We start from the raw sequence: 20,933 nt of genomic DNA, 5'->3' as shown, positions 1-20,933 counted from the left end.
GTCCATCATGGTTGACAACTGTGTTTCCCTCCCAGAGTGCATACAACCTTGACGTGACACTATACAATACCCATATTCTCTGTTTACATCAAGGCAATGACTCGCTCCTGCAGGTTTATGTTCTATAGCGTTTGTAGAGTACAAAGCAGCACTTAAGATGTATGTACTTACTGTAAGTCACTCTGGATACCAGCGACGATTAAATTGCTAAAATGTGATGCAAACATAAATTTGAATGAAAAACATCAGCAGGTATGATGTTTTTGCAAATGGAGTTAATGATAAAGAAATACCTAGACAAATGTAATACTTACAAAAATGTCATACATTTCTCAACAGTGGGATGAAAGTAATATGGGGAAACAATTATAACACAGAAAATCAGTATGAGTGACTATACACTGTAATGGGGATGAAAAAACAAAAAGGATTATCTACAATTAGATAAATAAAAATGCTACAGGAATATGTAATGGATGTACTGCATGATGAAAGAAATGACAGAGAATGTACAATTATACTGTGAATTATATGTAGAAATGGAAAGGTTTATGAAAGGATCAAAGAGGTTGGACAGGGATGAGGCTTATTTTTTGAATGTGGGGATCAAAGTAATGATGTTTGTAGGACACGTCTTCAAACCGCCCCTGGGGACCCCCAGCCCTACAGGGATTAGATATATTCCACAGCTATCGACTATCTCACCTGAATCAACATGTCAACTGATCATCAAGCCCTTGACTTTGCTCGATTCATTGAGATGGCTCAGGATTCCAAGGAGAGGGCTAAAAAGAGTTTGGTTGCATCTATTAGAAATACACTCCATCAGGTGGTGGCGTATGCGCCTGTAATCAGTTGCGAAATGCCAACAGATTTAAAGAAAACCTTTTACGTTTACATAGGCTGCGTTTACATTACTTCTTTATGCTTTTGCAAAAACATCCCTGGATGATGGTTTACTGGTGATAATGGGTTTTACTAATAGTAATCATGTATATGTTGAAGGTCGTACGTGAGTGGGTGTTTTGTAATTCCAGAGATGTGTGAATGTGCCATATAGGATTGAGGACAAGGTAGGTTATATGCAGTATATTTTTTGATTGAAGACCACCACCGGCAATCCACCGCATTCCTTTCGGTTATAAGATAACCTTTTTACTCTTCACTTCCTGTTTCTACCTTCCTTAACTCCCTCGCTCTTTCTCTCTGACCTCCTCTGTCATTATCCTGGAGAAAACTCGCCAGTATGCCCACTGTACCTTCTTAATGGACTATGAAAAAGCCAGCTGTACCTTTTCTTCTGAAATACAGGCGTCTTGTGTGCTATTGAAATGTCCAGGCTACATGCCATTAAAAGGTCCCTGCCATTGAAATGTCCCCTGCTACGTCATATTCTTACACAGAGAACAACAGAACCGAGTGACGCAGATCTGAAAATGACATAATAATCAGGTGCTGTCTCCTTCAATGGGAATAGATAGGACTGCTTTTAAACAATTTGTTGACATTCGTCAGGTAATTTCAAAGTTTCGAAAGTGTCTTTTCTTGGCCACGAGTTAGAATCTGGCATAGTGGTTCTTTGGTTAAAAGCAGAATGGTAATGATGGACATGGCTGGTTGCATCTGTGCATCCACCCCCTGGCACTTGGCATTCGCCTGGGCATGCAGACTCCAAGACACTCCACACACACACACACACACGTTTCTCTGTGGTACCCTCTGCCACGCCATGCTCTCACAGCTAACCCCTCTAACCACACTTAGACCGCCCTGCTTCCTCAAGCCCCCCCCCCCCCCCCCCACTTTCACCCATCTTCTTCCCCACTTCCTGCTGCACCTGTCCACAAAGATCCCATGTGCAACTGTTTCTTAAGTTTGACGCACTGAGATGTACTAGAACAAATGTAATACCTTTTAGAGTGGCTTCCTGCGGTCCAAGCCAAGAGATTACCAGGAATCCTGAGCTCCCTGAAAAGATGTATGTCCGCACCCCTTTACCTATGGACAACATTGATATTATTATGCTCATTTTATTTAAGGATAGTGATCATATGAAGCCATTTATTGACACATAGTTGTTTGGCTCATTTTTAAATCAGAATGATAACAGAAATCACCCAAATGACAAATGTTTACATACCCTTGAATGTTTGGCCTTTACAGACACACAAGGTGACACACACAGGTGAAAATGGCAATAAAAGGCTTTTTAAATTGCAATGAGGGTCTGTGTATAAATAGTCAATGAGTGTGTTATCTCTCACGTGGATGCACTGAGCTGGCTTGATCCTGAGCCATAGGGAGCAGAAAAGAACTGTCAAAAGACCTGCATGACAAGGTAATGGAACTTTATAAAGGTGGAAAAGGACATAGAAAGATATCTAAAGCCTTGCAAATGCCAGTCAGTACTGTTCAATCACTTATTAAGAAATGGTAAATTTGGGATCTCTTGATACCAAGCCAAGGTCAGGTAGACCAAGAAAGATTTCAAAACTGCCTGAAGAATTGTTCGGAATACAAAGAAAAACCCAGTTACCAGATAACCTCAGGAGAAATTCAGGCTGCTCTGGAAAAAAGATGGTGTGGTTGTTTCAAGGAGCACAATACGATGATACTTGAACAAAAATGTGCCTGTAAGAAGTCTTTACTGTGCCAATGCCACAACAAAGCTTGGTTGCAATATGTCCGACAACACCTTGACACAGCTTGGGGAATCTTGTGAAAATTATGAAAATATAAGAAATAGAAGACGTGTTTTTCCTGCTCATTCATGTTTTCTTTACAAATTGTACATATATTGACAATTCTCCAAGGGTATGTAAACTTTTGAGCACAACTGTACACACATAGTCTAGAGGTTTAAAATGCCAAAGCAATTATGTTGGTGAGAGTTGCCTTATTACAATTTGAACTTGTCAGTAACACTCAGTTTCAGGCAAAAGCAGAATAGGTTTTTATCTTGTCATTAGTAGGGGGATGGGACCATTATCTTGGACATCTTTCTGTCCATTTCTTACTCATCTTAAGTTCTGTTCTTCTTAATCTCTCGCTGTGCATGCTGTACTTTTAAATGATTAAAATGGGTCAAGCCATCACACGCGTGACCGCCGTCCTCCAGCTGCTCTGAGTCCTCTGCTCTGAGTCCTCTGCTCTGAGTCCTCTGCTCTGAGTCCTCTGCTCTGGGTCCTCTGCTCTGGGTCCTCTGCTCTGGGTCCTCTGCTCTGGGTCCTCTGCTCTGGGTCCTCTGCTCTGGGTCCTCTGCTCTGAGTCCTCTGCACTGAGTCCTCTGCACTGAGTCCTCTGCACTGAGTCCTCTGCACTGAGTCCTCTGCACTGGGTCCTCTGCACTGGGTCCTCTGCACTGGGTCCTCTGCACTGGGTCCTCTGCACTGGGTCCTCTGCACTGGGTCCTCTGCTCTGGGTCCTCTGCTCTGGGTCCTCTGCTCTGGGTCCTCTGCTCTGGGTCCTCTGCTCTGGGTCCTCTGCTCTGAGTCCTCTGTTCCGTCTTTTTTCCCGGTGTGTTTACGCTTCACTGGTTGTTGCGGTCAGCCATGTGGTTGACCTGTACACAGACAGACGGATGTGCTGCGACTGGGTCACGAGAAAGCTACATGTAGCTTGTAGCCTTTTCACACTGGCGAGCTGAGCGGAGCGAAGCCGTACCCGTCGCCCTGCATTGGCCTGATTACACCGCCACTGGAGTGGCTGGAAAGGACAAACTTGGAGGCAGCGCGGTATGATTCACGCCAGCGGGGTGGTGTGTGAAGGGTTAATAGAGGTCGTCCACATGAGCAAACGGAGGTGAGGGAATGGTTCAGTTAGTGTTGCGGTAAATGGGTGCGCGGAAAGGTTAAAGGTTGGGGAGGGATGAGCTAATTCTTTAGGTGTGGGGGGAGTGGCCAGGCAGTGGAAGTCAATGGAGACAGATGAAACTGGGCTGATGTTATATAGGTTTTCTCATCAATGTAACTGCTGATCTCAACACAGTTTTCTGTTCCCAAAAGTAAAGTATGTAAGACAGGGGACTAGTTGTTTTTGAAGAAGTACTGGGTGAACTGACTTCTTGGACTTTTCACTGGCTACAGCAGGCCAATATTGCTCAATATAATCTTGTTAGCTTGCGCTTGGTTCTGCCCACTCAGCTTCACTTGCCTCCCTCTGGAAACCAACAGCTTTTTCAGCTATATTAGCTTATTTATACAAATCTTGGTTGCTAGTGTGTTCGCTAGCATTAGTCGAAGCAATGTTGGTACAAGCAACTAACTATCTACTAGCTAGCAACAGTTTGACTGTCTGGTTGGCCGTTCCAGTGGAAACACGGTGAAATCCGGAACAGCTGTAAGCAGTGGCCTGTGAATAGACTGTTGATTGGTGGACGAGGTGGGACGATGAAGGAAGAGGAGGAGTGTGGAGAGGGGCCTGGATCTTTCAACTCTTGCTAGCTCAGGGCCAACAGGCTGTCATTGCACTGGCTAAGGGGAATGAATAGAGAGTGAGACAAGGATGGAAGGAAGGAAAGAGGGAACAATAGTGTGGAGTGAAAGGTTCTTTTACCCTCTTTTACTCTGTCTCCTATTCGTTACTTTCTATTGGCTCTTGTCCATTTCTCAGTTTTTTTTTCCTCTTTCTCTATCACTCTTTCTCCCCATCTCTCTTTGTCTTTCTTTCCATTTGTCTTTTTTTGCCCTCGCCCTCCCCCATCACTTTCTATCTTTCCCGGTCACTCTATTTCTCTCCCCCGAACTTTCTCTGCGTTTTATTCCCAATAAGGGAGCTATAGCTACAAGCTCTTGTTGTATTCTTTCCCCTTTGCTGTCCGTCCATGTAGAATGTCCCCTCCTGCTCACCCTACATATCCCCTCTCAGGCTCTATTTTTACTCTTTTGTCTCTTCTCTTTGCCCTTTCTTTGTCCTCTCTTTCACTCTCACTTTTTCCATCTCCTCTCCTCCGGTGGTTCTGGAAGTTCTCACAGGAGGCAGGACACTGCGGGACTGTCACAGGCACACACACACACATACCCGGACCGACGCACAAACACACACACACACACACACACACCCAGATGGATGGTTGAAGAAAACCTCACATTATTGGACAAAATCAAATATTCTCGCGTACAGCACCAGTCAAAAGTTTGGACACAGTTACCTATTCCCAGTGTGTGTGCGTTTTCACCCATAAGTGTGTCCATCATTTAACCCAATAAAAATCCTATTATTAATTTCCCCTACCTCCTAAACCCTAACTGTAACACCTAATTCTAAACCATTACTTATAATAGCATTGCCGTCATGGAACCAATACGCAGACTTTTTAAAATAATGTTTTACTTTTATGCTATTCTTGTGTGGAATTTGGGGAATTTTAGGTTCTCAACAGGATAGCTAAACAAAGCTACACTCGAACACACAAACGAAAAGAGACACACACACACACACACACACACACACACATTTGGGCTAGGTGCTGCAGGGCCGGCCCTTGTCAGTTCACATGAGTTCAGTGTGTCCTCTTCTAGCCAGCTAGTAGCACTGACCTCACAGGACAGGCATCAGAACACACACACACACAGACACTGTTTCTGGTGTAACCCAGTGTCTCTGTCTCTTCCAGCTCTGCACGAGTTCCCCACAGATCTGTTCACCCATCGGGAGAGAACACGCGGAGCGGTGCTTCTACATGTCCTGGGTGTGAGTTAACTCTGCTTTACTCCCACTAAGTCTCTGAGCGTGTGTGTGTGTGTGTGTGTGTGTGTCTTTATGAGTGTGTTTGTCTCTCATCAACCACATTTGCAAAAACTGCAACCAACTCCTTCATGTTCTTGTTAAAAAAAAAAAAAAGACGACAGACCATCGTTGACCAAAACAACGCAGTTGAAAAACGAATTGCACCGTTTCTCTCTCAGCCTCCCTGGGTTGCTAAGCTGGCTTGGTGTTTGTGCACAGTACAATCTATGGCTAATTGCTAGCGGGCCCGCGTCCAAGGCTAAACAAATGGCCCCTGAGTCCAAACTATCCCGCTAGGCAGAACACAAGAGCACACAGCATCTGGGGAGGCACTGCACAGTTTTACGCCTGCCAACTCGGTGTGTGTGTGTGTGTGTGTGTGTGTGTGTGTATATCTTTGTGAGTGGGTGTGGGTGTGTGTTTGGGTGGGTGTGGGTGTTCTCTCTACACTAGCTGGGGTCCTGTCAGCACTGCTGGCACTTTATTTATTGTCTGCTGGAAATACACCCACAATTACAACCAGATTTCAGAACGGACTTCAGTGAGTGTGTGGGTGTGTGTGTGTTTGTGAGAGAGAGAGAGGGGGAGAGGGAGCATCCGTCAAACTTAGTGAACACTTTCTGGAAGGAGGCCGATGTGATTAGGGAGTGTATGCACACGTGTATTTGCCTGTATCTGTGCGTGTGTGTGTGTGTGTGTACTCTGTGTGTGTGTGGTGGGGGAAGATGAAGGAGAAGGATCAATGGGCTCGGATGGATGAATGGACGGTTGGTGTGCGTGGATGGACATCCTACATCCTGCCTATCCTTGCTTCAGGGGAACTCAAAACACATAAATAATATGTATACTATATTTATACAGTCCATTTCATTCCTAGGGCAAGTAGAATGACGGGTCTCCTGTATTGTTAGATGTGCTGTATTTCTTCAGAGATTCAGAGTAATGGAATGGAAACCAGTGCAACCTAGCAGGCTGGTGCATCACGTAGAGGATTTGCTTTCTGACCTGTAACAGGTGGTCTCTAGTGGTCTCTAACCCAGGACCAACATTCACTTACTTGGTGGAAATAGGTTGGATTCTCCCAGAATCCTCAGTCAAAATATGTGAAGATTGATGAAAACCAATATGTGTTTTTTGGTGTCAGTTGAGGGTTAAGATTAGGCGTAAGGTTACTGGTGTCGTTGGAGTTAAAAGCCCAGGGCAGTCAGATATAATTTAATGTCAATAATTTTGTTTGGATGGGATGGTTCTTCTGTACAGCTGCATAATGCCATCTGCATGGGAGGGCTCTAGACCAAACCTATTTGTTCAAGAGCTGCGTCAGATTTGGAAATTATACACTCATTACTCTTATAACTTGTTTTCTTCTCAAGAGATAAAGAAAGAAGATAAGGGCTATCTGCTATAAACAGATATATTGATAACTAGTGACCTGTCATAATTGCAGTTATTTCAGTTTGGCAGTTCCGATGAAACTAGGGTCTACCACACACAGGCTAGGGGAAGGAGGGGTTACATTGGGTTTTGTACATTTATTACACCATGCTCAGAATTATGCATAGCAGTCTGCATCACTGTAGTCATACCTGCTCCACCAGCTCTCCTCCCCTTTTCTCAGTGAAACCCTATGAAGCACAAATCCACCATATATACAACAAAGAGCTCCAGCAGCCAGAATGACAAAGGCTGTGAACCAAATGTATTTAAAACATTTTACCAATGCCAGCTAAAGACACTGTACATCGGCGACAGCCTCAGGTGGGCGTGTGTTTCATGACTAAATGACACCGCTCAATTCAGTGACACTCATTAAATATATTATAAAGCCAATGAGGTATAGGTTTTTTAGGTGATTAAATGCTGAAAGGATGAACAAAGCAATGCTCTCAGTCTGAACAGCTGAACAGGATTTGCAGTGAATTGTAAAACAACAGATAGCCTACCCTACATACTGCGTAAAATGAAAATAAAACAATATGCAATGATGTGCAAATATATTTAATCGAAAATAGCACAAAGACAACATATCAAATGTTGATACTGAGAAATGTTATTGTTTTTGGAAAAATACATTCCCATTTTGAGTTGATGCTAGGAACACGTTTAAAAAATTTTGGGACAGGGTCATGTTTACCACTGTGTTGCGTCACCTCTCCTTTTAACAATACTGTGTAAGCTTTTGGGAACTGAGGAGACCAATTGCTGTTGTTTTGAAAATTAAATGTATTCCCATTCTTGCTTGATATAGGATTTCAGCTGCTTAACAGTTCAGGGTCTCCTTGGTCATATTTTTAGTTTCATAATGTGCCAAATGTTTTCAGTTGGTGACAGGTCTGGACTACAGGCAGGCCAGTTTAGCACCTGGACTCTTACTACGAAGCCATGCTTTTGTAATACGTGCAGAATGTGGTTTGGCATTGTCTTGCTGTAATAAGCAAGGCCTTCCCTGATAAAGATGTTGTCTGGATGGCAGCATATGCTTCTTCAAAACCTGTATATATTGTTCAGCATTACTGGTGCCTTCACAGATGTGCAAGTCACCCATGCCATGTGCACTAATGCACCCCCATACCATCATAGATGCTGGCTTTTGAACTGTGTGCTGATAACAAGCCAGATGATCCCTCTTCTCCTTAGTCTGGAGGATGCAGTGTCCATGATTCCCAAAAATAATTTAAAAAAATGTATTCGTCAGACCCCTCCAAGAACTGCCACCTCAACGTGGTGGAGGGGTTTGAGTACCCGAGTGACCCTAGGAGCTATGTTGTCTGGGGCTATATGCCCCTGGTAGGGTCTCCCAAGGCAAACAGGTCTTAGGCGACGGGTCAGACTAAGAGCGGTTCAAAACCCCCTAAATGAAGAAAAACATTTTGAGTACCGTGACGTCGCCCGGTATGGCGCAGCCGGGGCCCCACCCTGGAGCCAGGCCCGGGGTTGGGGCTCGTATGCGAGCGCCTGGTGGCCGGGCCTTCCCCCATGGGGCCCGGCCGGGCTCAGCCCGAACGGGCGACGTGGGGCCGCCCTCCCGTGGGCTCACCACCCACAGGAGGGACCATAAGGGGCCGGTGCGAAGAGGATCGGGCGGCAGTCGAAGGCAGGGGCCTAGACAACCCGATCTCTGGACACGGAAACTGGCTCTAGGGACGTGGAATGTCACCTCGCTGGCGGGGAAGGAGCCTGAGTTGGTGCGTGAGGTTGAAAGGTTCCGATTAGAGGTAATCGGGATCACCTCTACACACGGCTTGGGCTCTGGAACCACACTCCTTGAGAGAGGATGGACTCTTCACCACTCTGGAGTTGCCCATGGTGAGAGGCGGCGGGCTGGTGTGGGTTTGCTCATAGCTCCCCAGCTCTGCCGCCATGTGTTGGAGTTTACCCCGGTGAACGAGAGGGTCGTTTCCCTGCGCCTACGGGTCGGGGATAGGTCTCTCACTGTTGTTTGTGCCTACGGGCCGAACGGCAGTGCAGAGTACCCGACCTTCTTGGAGTCTCTGGGAGGGGTGCTGGAAAGTGCTCCGACTGGGGACTCTATTGTTCTACTGGGGGACTTCAACGCCCACGTGGGCAACGACAGTGACACCTGGAGGGGCGTGATTGGGAGGAACGGCCCCCCGGATCTGAACCCGAGTGGTGTTCAATTATTGGACTTCTGTGCTAGTCACAGTTTGTCCATAACGAACACCATGTTCAAGCATAAGGGTGTCCATCAGTGCACGTGGCACCAGGACACCCTAGGCCGCAGGTCGATGATCGACTTTGTTGTCGTCTCATCTGACCTGCGGCCGTATGTCTTGGACACTCGGGTGAAGAGAGGGGCGGAGCTGTCAACTGATCACCACCTGGTGGTGAGTTGGATCCGATGGCGGGGGAGGAAGCTGGACAGACTCGGCAGGCCCAAGCGTACTGTAAGGGTCTGCTGGGAACGTCTGGCCGAGTCTCCTGTCAGAGAGATCTTTAACTCCCACCTCCGGCAGAGTTTCGACTGGATCCCGAGGGAGGTTGGAGATATTGAGTCCGAGTGGACCATGTTCTCCACCGCCATTGTCGAAGCGGCCGCTCGGAGCTGTGGCCGTAAGGTCTCCGGTGCCTGTCGAGGAGGCAATCCCCGAACCCGGTGGTGGACACCGGAAGTAAGGGATGCCGTCAAGCTGAAGAAGGAGTCCTATCAGGCCTGGTTGGCTTGTGGGACTCCTGAGGCAGCTGACGGGTACCGACAGGCCAAGCGGGCTGCAGCCCGGGTGGTTGTGGAGGCAAAAACTCGGGCCTGGGAGGAGTTCGGTGAGGCCATGGAGAAGGACTATCGGCTGGCCTCGAAGAGATTCTGGCAAACCATCCGGCGCCTCAGGAGAGGGAAACAGTGCCCTACCAACGCTGTTTACAGTAGAGGTGGACAGCTGTTGACCTCAACTGAGGATGTCGTCGGGCGGTGGAAGGAGTACTTCGAGGATCTCCTCAATCCCGCTGACACGTCTTCCATTGAGGAAGCAGAGGATGAGGGCTCAGAGGTGGACTCGTCCATCACCCGGGCTGAAGTCACTGAGGTGGTCAAGAAACTCCTCGGTGGCAAGGCACCGGGGGTGGATGAGATCCGCCCTGAGTACCTCAAGTCTCTGGATGTTGTGGGGCTGTCTTGGTTGACACGCCTGTGCAACATCGCGTGGCGGTCGGGGACAGTGCCTCTTGGATGACAGACCGGGGTGGTGGTCCCTATTTTTAAGAAGGGGGACCGGAGGGTGTGTTCCAACTATAGGGGGATCACACTTCTCAGCCTCCCCGGGAAAGTCTATGCCAGGGTTCTGGAGAGGAGAATATGGCCGATAGTAGAACCTCGGATTCAGGAGGAACAGTGTGGTTTTCGTCCGGGCCGTGGAACACTGGACCAGCTCTATACCCTCTACGGGGTGTTGGAGGGTTCATGGGAGTTTGCCCAACCAATCCACATGTGTTTTGTGGATTTGGAGAAAGCATTCGACTGTGTCCCTCGCGGCATCTTGTGGAGGGTGCTTGGGGAATATGGGGTCCTGGGTCCTTTGCTAAGGGCTGTCAGGTCCCTGTACAACCGAAGCAGGAGCTTGGTCCGCATTGCCGGCAGTAAGTCAGACTTGTTCCCAGTGCATGTTGGACTCCGGCAGGGCTGCCCTTTGTCACCGGTTCTGTTCGTAATTTTTATGGACAGAATTTCTAGGCGCAGCCAGGGGCCGGAGGGTGTCAGGTTTGGGGACCACACAATTTCGTCTCTGCTCTTTGCAGATGATGTTGTCGTGTTGGCCCCTTCTAACCAGGACCTTCAGCATGCACTGGGACGGTTTGCAGCCGAGTGTGAAGCGGTGGGGATGAAAATCAGTACCTCCAAATCTGAGGCCATGGTCCTCAGTCGGAAAAGGGTGGCTTGCCCACTTCAGGTTGGTGGAGAGTGCCTGCCTCAAGTGGAGGAGTTTAAGTATCTAGGGGTCTTGTTCACGAGTGAGGGAAGGATGGAACAGGAGATTGACAGACGGATCGGTGCAGCTTCTGCAGTAATGCGGTCGATGTATCGGTCTGTCGTGGTGAAGAAAGAGCTGAGCCGCAAGGCGAAGCTCTCGATTTACCAGTCAATCTACGTTCCTACTCTCACCTATGGTCATGAGCTTTGGGTCATGACCGAAAGGACAAGATCCCGGATACAGGCGGCCGAAATGAGCTTTCTCCGCAGGGTGGCCGGGCGATCCCTTAGAGATAGGGTGAGAAGCTCGGTCACCCGGGAGGAGCTCAGAGTAGAGCCGCTGCTCCTCCACATCGAGAGGGGTCAGCTGAGGTGGCTTGGGCATCTTTTTCGGATGCCTCCGGAACGCCTTCCTGGGAAGGTGTTCCGGTCCCGTCCCACCGGGAAGAGACCCCGGGGAAGACCTAGGACACGCTGGAGGGACTATGTCTCCCGGCTGGCCTGGGAACGCCTCGGTGTCCCCCCGGAAGAGCTAGAGGAAGTGTCTGGGGAGAGGGAAGTCTGGGCATCCCTGCTTAGACTGCTGCCCCCGCGACCCGGCCCCGGATAAGCGGGAGAAGATGGATGGATGGATGGTATTCGTCAGACCACAGTCCACTTCGCCTCATTCAATCTTAAATGAGCTTGGACCCAGAGAGGGCAGTGGCGTTTTGGAATTTTGTTTATATATGGGTTCTTCTTTGTCTGGTAGAGTTTAACTTGCATTTGTGGATGCAGCGACGTACTCGCAGACAGTGGTTTTCGGAAGTGTTCCTGAGGCCGTGCATTGATGTCCACTACAGAATCGTAATACAGTGCCACCTGAGGGCCCGAAGATCACAGCCATCTGATATTAGTTTTTGGCCTTGTCCTTTGCGTACATTTCTCCGGATTTTCTGAATATTTTATTGATATTATTTACCAAAGATAATGACATCCTCGAACTCATTGCAAAATGTTGAACTACTGTATTTGCCTGCGCAGTCTTTCACAGAGTGGTGAATCCTCACCATCTTTACTTCTGAAGGAATTATCATCTTTGGGATGCTTTTTTTATACCCAGTCATGTTACTGATTTGTTTCCAAATAACCTAATTAGTTGTGAGATGTTCTTCCAGGTTTATATTTTAGCATTACACAACTTCCAGTCTTTTGTTGCCCCTGTCCCAACTTCTTTGAAACGTGTTGCTGGCATCAAATTCAAAGCGGCCATTTTTCAAGAAACAATAAAATGTCTCACTTTCAACCCTACCATTTTCGATTGAATATAGGATTTCAGTGATTTGTACATCATTACATTCTGTTTTTCTTTACATTTTACACAGCGTCCCAACATTTCTGGAAATGGGGCTGTGCATACACTCTTAAAGAGAGTGCTCCTAATCTCAGCTTGTTACCTGTATAAAAGACACCTGTCCACAGAAGCAATCAATCAAATTCCAAACTCTACCATGGCCAAGACCAAAACGCTGTCCAAGGATGTCAGGGACAAGATTGCAGACCTACACAAGGCTGGAATGGGCTACAAGACCATTGCCAAGCAGCTTGGTGAGAAGGTGACAACAGTTGGCTCAAGAAGAAGCACATTAAGGTCCTGGAGTGGCCTAGCCAGTCTCCAGACCTTAATCCTATAGAAAATCTGTGGAAGGAGCTGAAGGTTTGAGTTGCCAAACGTCAGCCTCGAAACCTTAATGACTTGGAGAAGATCTGCAAAGAGGAGTGGGACAAAATGTGTGCAAACCTGGTGGCCAACTACAAGAAACGTCTGACCTCTGTGATTGCCAACAAGGGTTTTTCAACCAAGTCATGTTTTGCAGAGGGGTTGAATACTTATTTAACTTATTAAAATGCAAATCAATTAATAACATTTTGATGGGTTTTTCTGGATTTTTCTGTTGTTATTCTGTTTCTCACTGTTCAAATAAACCTACCATTGAAATTATAGACTGATAATTTCTTTGTCAGTGGGCAAGCGTACATAATCCGCAGGGGATCAAAGAATATTTTCCCTCACTGTACGTAATGTTGAATTCAAATGGACACTCCATCGAATTTGCTTCCTAACATTTTCTGTCAGGATTCGTGTTAGAAGAACTGTCTGACCTGATCATAACAGAGCTAGCCGGTGCTCGAGACAGCAGCCGAATTGTGATTTGGCAATTTCCACGGCATACGCGGCTTTGGGACACCCCAAGGATCCCGGATTGCACTGACTGATTCATTTCGGGGTCCACATGTGTTAGGAGATGAGATCGAAACTTAAATGAAGAGCTACATCCCTCTCCCTTGGAAAACTACCAGCAAGTTTTACAGGCCAGATTTCCCCTCCCGTTCTGAAACTCAAAAGTTGCAAACACCTGGCGGACCCAGGATTTTGTCCAAGACACCGGAACTATTGCTGCAAGTTGTATCACGCGAACCATTCTTTCATCACAGATCTGTGGCCCCCATTCATGCTCACTTAGTCTGTGAGAGATTACTGGAACCCTACCTCGGGCCGGACTGAACTGGCTCGTGGGCTGGATTCACAGGCCCTAGCCTTCCCACTCCCACTCTAGACCGTTCTATCAGCCAGTCAGGCTTGTCTATATAAAAAAAAACTTTCACAGTTGTTTGTAACCCCCACATAATCAAACCCTGCATTTCAACGGCAAAATAACGATGTATTTTTGATAGTAATCACGATGAGTCATGCAGTGAAGATGACAACGAAGTTACAAAGTGTTTTTGTGGATGTATTGGGTTACCGTAAATATACAACCCTACACAACATGTATTACAAAGTAGTCCCCTTTAAACCCATGATGTTATACCATATTACCCATGATTATCAATGGTATGGATGGCTAATTTGGTTGGATTTATTAATGTGGTCACTACTCGGGTCAGATAGACCAGATTTGTCAATGAAGGCTTTGTATTGAAGCATCTGGTAAATGCTGTACTGTACTAATCTCTCTCTCCCTCAAATCCTCGTTACCCCTTGGTGACCCCATTCAGTCATTGAAGCATGGGAACATTAGTCCGCTGTCACAACAACATGTCATTCCTTGGAATTCCCTCATTCCCCCAAAAATTAAACCGAACAAACAGTCTTACTTATCCAACCAACGACTAGCACTTCTGCTCGTGTCTAGAACCAGTGACGGCTGCATGTACACACATACGCATGCACACGCAATCGCATGCACCCACACCTGGATAGAGACAGCTGCTGTCCTAAACCAACATGACAACCATGCATGCTGCGTGTACATCTGTTGTCTCTGAACTTGAATTCGACCTCATGTAATTCCAATCCACACCCACATTCAAACCTCTTACTGGGATTATACATGACCACTGACCTATCCACTTCCTGAATTAATAAACCCTGCGCGAACCCTGCACGGGCCCGTTGAAGGAGAGAGATTAAGGTACTGTGAGGTTTTGGCATGGAGTCGTCTCTATCAGTCAATTATATGTCTGCATTTCTGTCTCTCTATTTACATATGTGCTTATGGATCCACCTATCTTCCTATCTGTCTGTCAGTCGATCTATCCCTATCTCTATTTCTCTCTCTCTCTCTCTCTAACAAACTGTCAACTGATATCAGTGTAGCAGTTTTGATATTGATGTGTTGTGATTTTCCCTTGCAAGGTCTTAGCAATAGCTGTGATGGTACAGGATGTTCAGGTACAAATGTAACCACGTGAGATTGACAACAGGGCGTACCGTATGCAATTATGAAAGTTAGTAGAAAATCCACATGTTACATTTCAATTTGAACACTGTTTGTTGGTTTCCTGTCTCCTTTTAGGCTATGTATATGTTCATCGCTCTGGCCTTGGTTTGTGACGACTACTTTGTGCCATCACTGGAGAAGATATGTGAGGTATGTATGGACAAAGACAAACAGAATGTTGATTAAATGTTCTCATTTCGTTGTTTGTCCTTCAATGTTATAGGGTCATAATTCATGGTCAAGGGTTGAGCTGTGGAATGGGACAGGAAGCCATAGACTGGATACCTCCCGTATTTGGATAATGATGAACAGTATGGGAAAAAGGTGTTAGTTTAGGTCAGGGTCAAGGGTTAAGCTGTGGTACCCTGTTGCTTTATTCGAAGTGACCATCTTGGAATTGTGTGCTTCTTGTGTAACGTGTTCACTTTTCATTGCATTGCCGCCTACATCGCTGCGGCTCTTCTGTCAAGTCTCGACTTATTTTCCTGCCCCTTTCTCCCATTGTTCTATCACCCCCCCCCCCCCCCCCCCCCCCCCATTTTCTTTTGTCTCTTTAGCGTCTTCATCTAAGTGAGGATGTAGCAGGGGCGACGTTTATGGCCGCTGGGAGCTCCGCCCCAGAACTGTTCACTTCTGTCATAGGTAATACTGAAACACCCTACAAACACAGGCACTCCTTCCACGTAAACGGTGCTAAACAGAATCCACGTAAACAGTAAGCAACTATTCCTTTTTATATTGTCTTAACAAGCAGTTAGAAGCTAATGACTGGGTGCTTATGAGTGATTGGCACATTAAAAGACAACTTTCCACGTTGGCTTTTTTGATTGGTCTACACAACTTCAACCCAGACAGAGGATGACTTTGTAGCTACCGCGCACGTGGAACGAGACAAACACAGACTTCTAATTGTCAAGCACTTCTGAGACCTCAGAAGCTGTCCGTCAACGCTCACACAGTGTGTGTGTGTGTGTGTGTGTGTGTGTGTGTGTGTGTACTCTCGGCAGGTGTCTTCATCACTAAGGGAGACGTGGGGGTGGGAACCATCGTGGGGTCAGCGGTATTCAACATCCTGTGTATCATCGGAGTGTGTGGGATCTTTGCTGGCCAGGTATGTTTTAGTCTGTGCATCACAATACTATGCAAGGCAGAATCCACATGCATACATTTAAATGTAGGTTATATGACTTATACACACTGGCTCTACTGTATCCCCATATCTGGACACATACCCAGGAATACAAATAACGACATGCCAGTATAGAATGTCTAAACTGCTGTTGATACTACTGCTGCTCAATTATAAAGATTCATTTCTGAGGCAGTTGGTTTGTTTATTTACCCATTTAAACCTCTGGAGATATTAAGATTTCTTTCAAGAGGCACGTCAAGTTAAACTATGTATTTGTCTTTAATGCATATCACGACCGTGGGAAACCGTAAAATAGTCAAATTTCTTAAGAAACGGAGTTATGTAATCCTCAAGAACCCATCTGTTTGAAATGAGGACCCAGGACACACACATTATTTAAAGTGTATTGCTTATCTGGGCAAAAATGCCGAAGGATTTCAATTCAGAACAGCATGTGGTCTGAAAAGACCTAAATGTCACAGTACTGAACAGCGAAGGGCTGGTAGGCGCAGCACAATCAAAGAAGGGGTTTAACCTCAACTCACGCAGCGATGTATCACGAGGAGACGTTTAGCATTTGTTTTCGGAGATTACCGGGTACTTGGATGGATTTGGTAGCATACCGCGTGAACGCTGTTTATACAAACCTTTCGGTTTTACAGTACACAATGCATGGTGCGTACGGACTGAGCCCATGACGTCCGTATTGCTCTTCCTGGACTTCCGTATCATGTATTCACCCAGTCACTATCCCTACACCGTGCTGTGTAAGAGGCGCTAAGCCCGAATCAGACATGACACTCCCTGATGGGATCCCTGACATACGGAAACGTAACATGACAGGGCTCGCATGGAATGAGCCGGAAGGGGCAAAACTCAACCTAAAAAAAGGGACTATAGGTTATAGGGGAGAGTGTGCCGTTTGGGAGTCCTTGGTGGAGATTCGATCTCTATTATTTAAGAGTGTGGGCCTTACAGCAGGAAAGCAGTGTATTAAAGTAAACTTAATTATTGTGGGGGCGAGATTGGTTGAGGCTCGCTGTTGAAATTCAAACTTTCCTTTAAAGGGGAATTTTAATCAAAATAAAATGTCAAATTACTTCACTATGAAGAACTGTCACTCTGCTTTTCTATGCCTGTGATTTAGATAAACCAATTAACTTTACTAGATACTTTTTGACATACTTTTTCTAACCTTAGTTAATGAAATCATGACCCTAGTAGTTATATTTGTCAACATGGTAATGAAGTAATACTAAATATTTACCTTGTTCAGCTTGTTGTTGTACTTCCCAGCCTTTATATTGTAATTTAGACTAGCCAGTTTTTCTCAGCACCAGTTCCACCCTGTTGAAGGTTCATAACAATGTGACATTGTGAAATAGGCCTCTATCTAGAGTCGGAAAGCTGCCCTCTAGGTCCAGTGGTTTTCTGCAAGAAAATCTAAAGAGCAAAGTAGGACTTAAATAGACTTTATCATGTTTCAGGGTTTAATCTCATCTGTGCATAAAATATGTCAAAAGCTGCAGTCCACAGGCCTGTGGACATTATTATACACTCTCAGTCAATCAGCGTTGACAGAATCCATAGACACCAGCAGAGGGAGCTGTGGGGTGAACAAAACATGTCTGCATTATTATACACGATTCACAAAGACAGGTGTTTCAGCTCGAAGCCGCTGCCCATAATGCGTAAAGGAAGTGGTACTCATCGAAATAAGACATACTGTCCTCAAATACTTCATTAGTCATTAGCACTTCAGATGCCATTTGTAGTAGAGACAGTCTAGTAACTAACATTAGCTGCTATAACGTCAGCTGTAATGTTAATCAATGTGACATCCACATGGGGTCATTATTAAAAGCTACTTTACCCCTTCCTCATCAATGTGAATGATTTTACAATTAGTTTGTGGCTAGTCCGCGGCAACATACTGGCTAGCCAGCGGCAACACACTGACAGGGGCCATATCTCATAGCCATGACATGGCCCAACCCACATGGACAGAGGCGAATCCTGGGAGTTATTCACTCAAAAAGGCCATTGGTAACATCCGGGCATTTAAGAACAATCAAAGTTATACGGCTAGACTCAGACATCATTTCTAAACCCGATCCTTAGCGAAAGTGTCTACGATGGACCAGTGAAAAAAAATCAAACCACTTAATTAAAACCGTCGAGTTTAGCCTGGTCCTTCGTAAGTCTGTGCAGTCTTGCCAGCTTCTATGTTGTCCCTAAACAGCACAAAGTTGTTTGGGCCCAGGCTAGGGATTGAATGTAGGCTGTGTCTTTCATCGTGGTAGCGTGTGTGGGTTAATGTACATGTTAATGTTCATCTCGGTAAGGCATTAGTCACTGTGTGGTACCTTAGGCGTCCTCTGATGCATATCATTATATACAATCAATGGGCACACCAACACCTTTTTCAAGTAGGTGCGAGTTGCCCGCGTGTCTGTAGCTACCCGGTGTGATCGGTACACGTCAAGTCAAGAGCTCTTTGCGCATCTCAGTGTGACGATGTCGAAGCCGGAGCTATATTCGCCATCGGAACCGCCAGCAATATAAAGGGCTGTCTTGACAGAATGCTTGACTGCAGTAAATCAGTGTCATGTGTGTTTGTGTGTGTGTGTGTGTGTGTGTGTGTGTTTATGTGTGTGTTGTGTGTGCGTGCTTGCGTGCGGGCTCGGATCTGTGTGCGTCTATTTGCCTTCTTTTGTATCTAGGCTGTGAAACTCTCCCATTGGACGCTTCTCAGAGACTCGGCGTACTACACAATCTCTATTGCAGCCCTAATCGCAGTAAGTGGCCAGCCACACACACTCACACAAACACATGGGTAAAAGCAGTGTGCCAACACCTGGGTTCTCTCTGCCTTACAGAGGGGGGGGGGGGAGAGGAGAGAGAGGGGGGGGGGAGAGAGAGAGAGAGAGAGAGAGAGAGAGAGAGAGAGAATGGGGGTGGAGAGGAGAGAGAGTGGAGAGAGGAGGGGGGAGGAGAGAGAGGGGGGGAGAGAAGAGACAGGGGGGGAGAGGCGGAGAGACACAGCGTATCAGATGGACCATCCCTGTTAAGTGAACTCTACACAGATGTGCCGACAGTGTTCTCACACGGCACTCCAGCCAATGACCACAGCGCTGACGCAGATCGCCCTGGTTCCGGACGGGAAACCCGTCCCTCCGTACGGTTTCCGGTCACGCGTGGGCGGCCCGCGCGCCATCCTCCCAATCACCGCGACCCTGGCGGCGGTCGTCGACGTCACGACACTTCATACAAGACCGCGCTCATTGTATCAGGGCAGGCCTTGAGTCAAGAGTCTGGGTAAAAGTACAGTAGAGTGACATGACAGTGAGTCACTGGATGATATTCAGCACTGGTTACGTGTCGTAGCTTTAAGCACAAAGCATTGAGAGCGTAGCACATGCCTCACTGCCGAGAGAAAAACTACCCCCCCCCCCCCACCTCCACTTGACATGGGCTAGTTAGACAGATGCTGAGTTACAGGTCTTTCTGAGCAGAGCGTCACGCTAAAACAGCTGTGGAGCGGGCTTGCCCTCTGGTGGTCAAGACGCCGCGTAGCTTATGCAATCAGTGCTGGGAGATACTGGGAAATGTCATAATTTTTGTCCCGTTCCTTTTCCTAAAGATTTAAAATCACTGTTTTTCTCCTTCCAGTTCATCTACGATGGGGAGGTTACATGGTACGTTTCTGCAACTGTCCATCTTGATACTCAGTTTAGTTTCATTCATGTTTGGTTGATAATTAGTTGATAAGTCTCTCTGGTGGTGTATTTTGAATAGACTTTCCTGATATTTTAATTCAAGGTGGGAGTCTGTGGTCCTGAATGTGATGTACCTCTTCTACATTCTAATCATGAAGTGAGTATGATCCTCTTCTGGTGGTTGAGTCTTACCATCTGTCCCCACAGTTATTCATGCATCTTAAATGTGTGAGTCATTTGGTCACTGGTCCAGTGTAGTGGGTAAAACAAAGTGCTCGCCACACCAAAACAGAAGAGAGCGTTTGATTCTGACTGGGACCGCCGTGTGTGTAAAGTGTACTTTTTAATAATTGTATGATACTTCGGTGAAAACTGTACTGTACTTCCACAGGCAATTTTATTGAACCCATTATTACAGAAATGATTCATACCACATCCTACTGTTGGCCATGTACTCGTACTGCCTTGACTCAATTCCCATTACCTACACAAACTGAATTTTCACTAATTCACTTGGTTGTGTGCGTGTGTGTGAAGATTTAACGGCAGAGCGAGGCGTTACTTTGACCGACGGAAGAAGAGTTCGGTGAGTCTGGCCAACGGTCTGACCGGCAGTACCGACCTGGACGATAACGTCTCCTGCGACGCCACCGCAGTCCTGCTCAAAAAAGGTATGTTTTTTTCCGCCGTTGCACACACACACACACACACACACACACACACACACATACACACACACTGCCCCTGGTTTGCTACAGGAGATACAAATGCAGCCTGAAAATGAAAAATGTTGGTGGACCTTTGAAAATTCCCTTTAATAATTTGTCAGTAAAACGAATAGTTGTTTTCAATAGTCCCAATAGAAGGTGCTGGGCCATAGTGTTTTATCCTGGGGTGTGGCACAAAAGTCTGGGCCCTGTACATAGGTGGACTCTGAGGGCCCCTCCCCTCTTTATTCAAGATTTAAACATTTTCAAGGACCCCTCTACACATTAGGCCCCTATATACTTAGTACCCCTTTCCCCCCCCGGTCAAATCCCACTGGTTGTATCTCTCTATTTGTTTCATGGTTTGTCATCCATGTTAGATTAAGTTAATTAGCCGCTTTTATCGCTCTCCAGCTGTTTGCAATTGTAATTCTAGATGCAATCATTTAAGGACTAGCCATT

The 20,933-nt window shown here is 46.4% G+C and overlaps 1 protein-coding gene across 1 annotated transcript in view; it reads left to right on the top strand.

Annotated features, from left to right (window-relative positions):
- The window catches only part of LOC105012308 (sodium/potassium/calcium exchanger 3), a 49,419-nt gene that overhangs the window by 23,980 nt on the left and 4,506 nt on the right, over positions 1 to 20,933 (top strand). Inside the window, exons 3-10 of the mRNA XM_010873042.5 lie at positions 5,615 to 5,691; positions 14,989 to 15,063; positions 15,471 to 15,555; positions 15,921 to 16,024; positions 18,769 to 18,843; positions 19,718 to 19,743; positions 19,868 to 19,921; positions 20,302 to 20,435. Of these exons, the coding sequence (XP_010871344.2) occupies positions 5,615 to 5,691; positions 14,989 to 15,063; positions 15,471 to 15,555; positions 15,921 to 16,024; positions 18,769 to 18,843; positions 19,718 to 19,743; positions 19,868 to 19,921; positions 20,302 to 20,435 (630 nt within the window). The remainder of the gene's footprint in view (positions 1 to 5,614; positions 5,692 to 14,988; positions 15,064 to 15,470; positions 15,556 to 15,920; positions 16,025 to 18,768; positions 18,844 to 19,717; positions 19,744 to 19,867; positions 19,922 to 20,301; positions 20,436 to 20,933) is intronic.

The sequence above is a fragment of the Esox lucius genome, chromosome 9, assembly GCF_011004845.1.
Source record: "Esox lucius isolate fEsoLuc1 chromosome 9, fEsoLuc1.pri, whole genome shotgun sequence".
In the NCBI taxonomy this organism is placed as follows: domain Eukaryota; kingdom Metazoa; phylum Chordata; class Actinopteri; order Esociformes; family Esocidae; genus Esox; species Esox lucius.
This window is presented reverse-complemented; position numbering and strand designations above follow the sequence as displayed.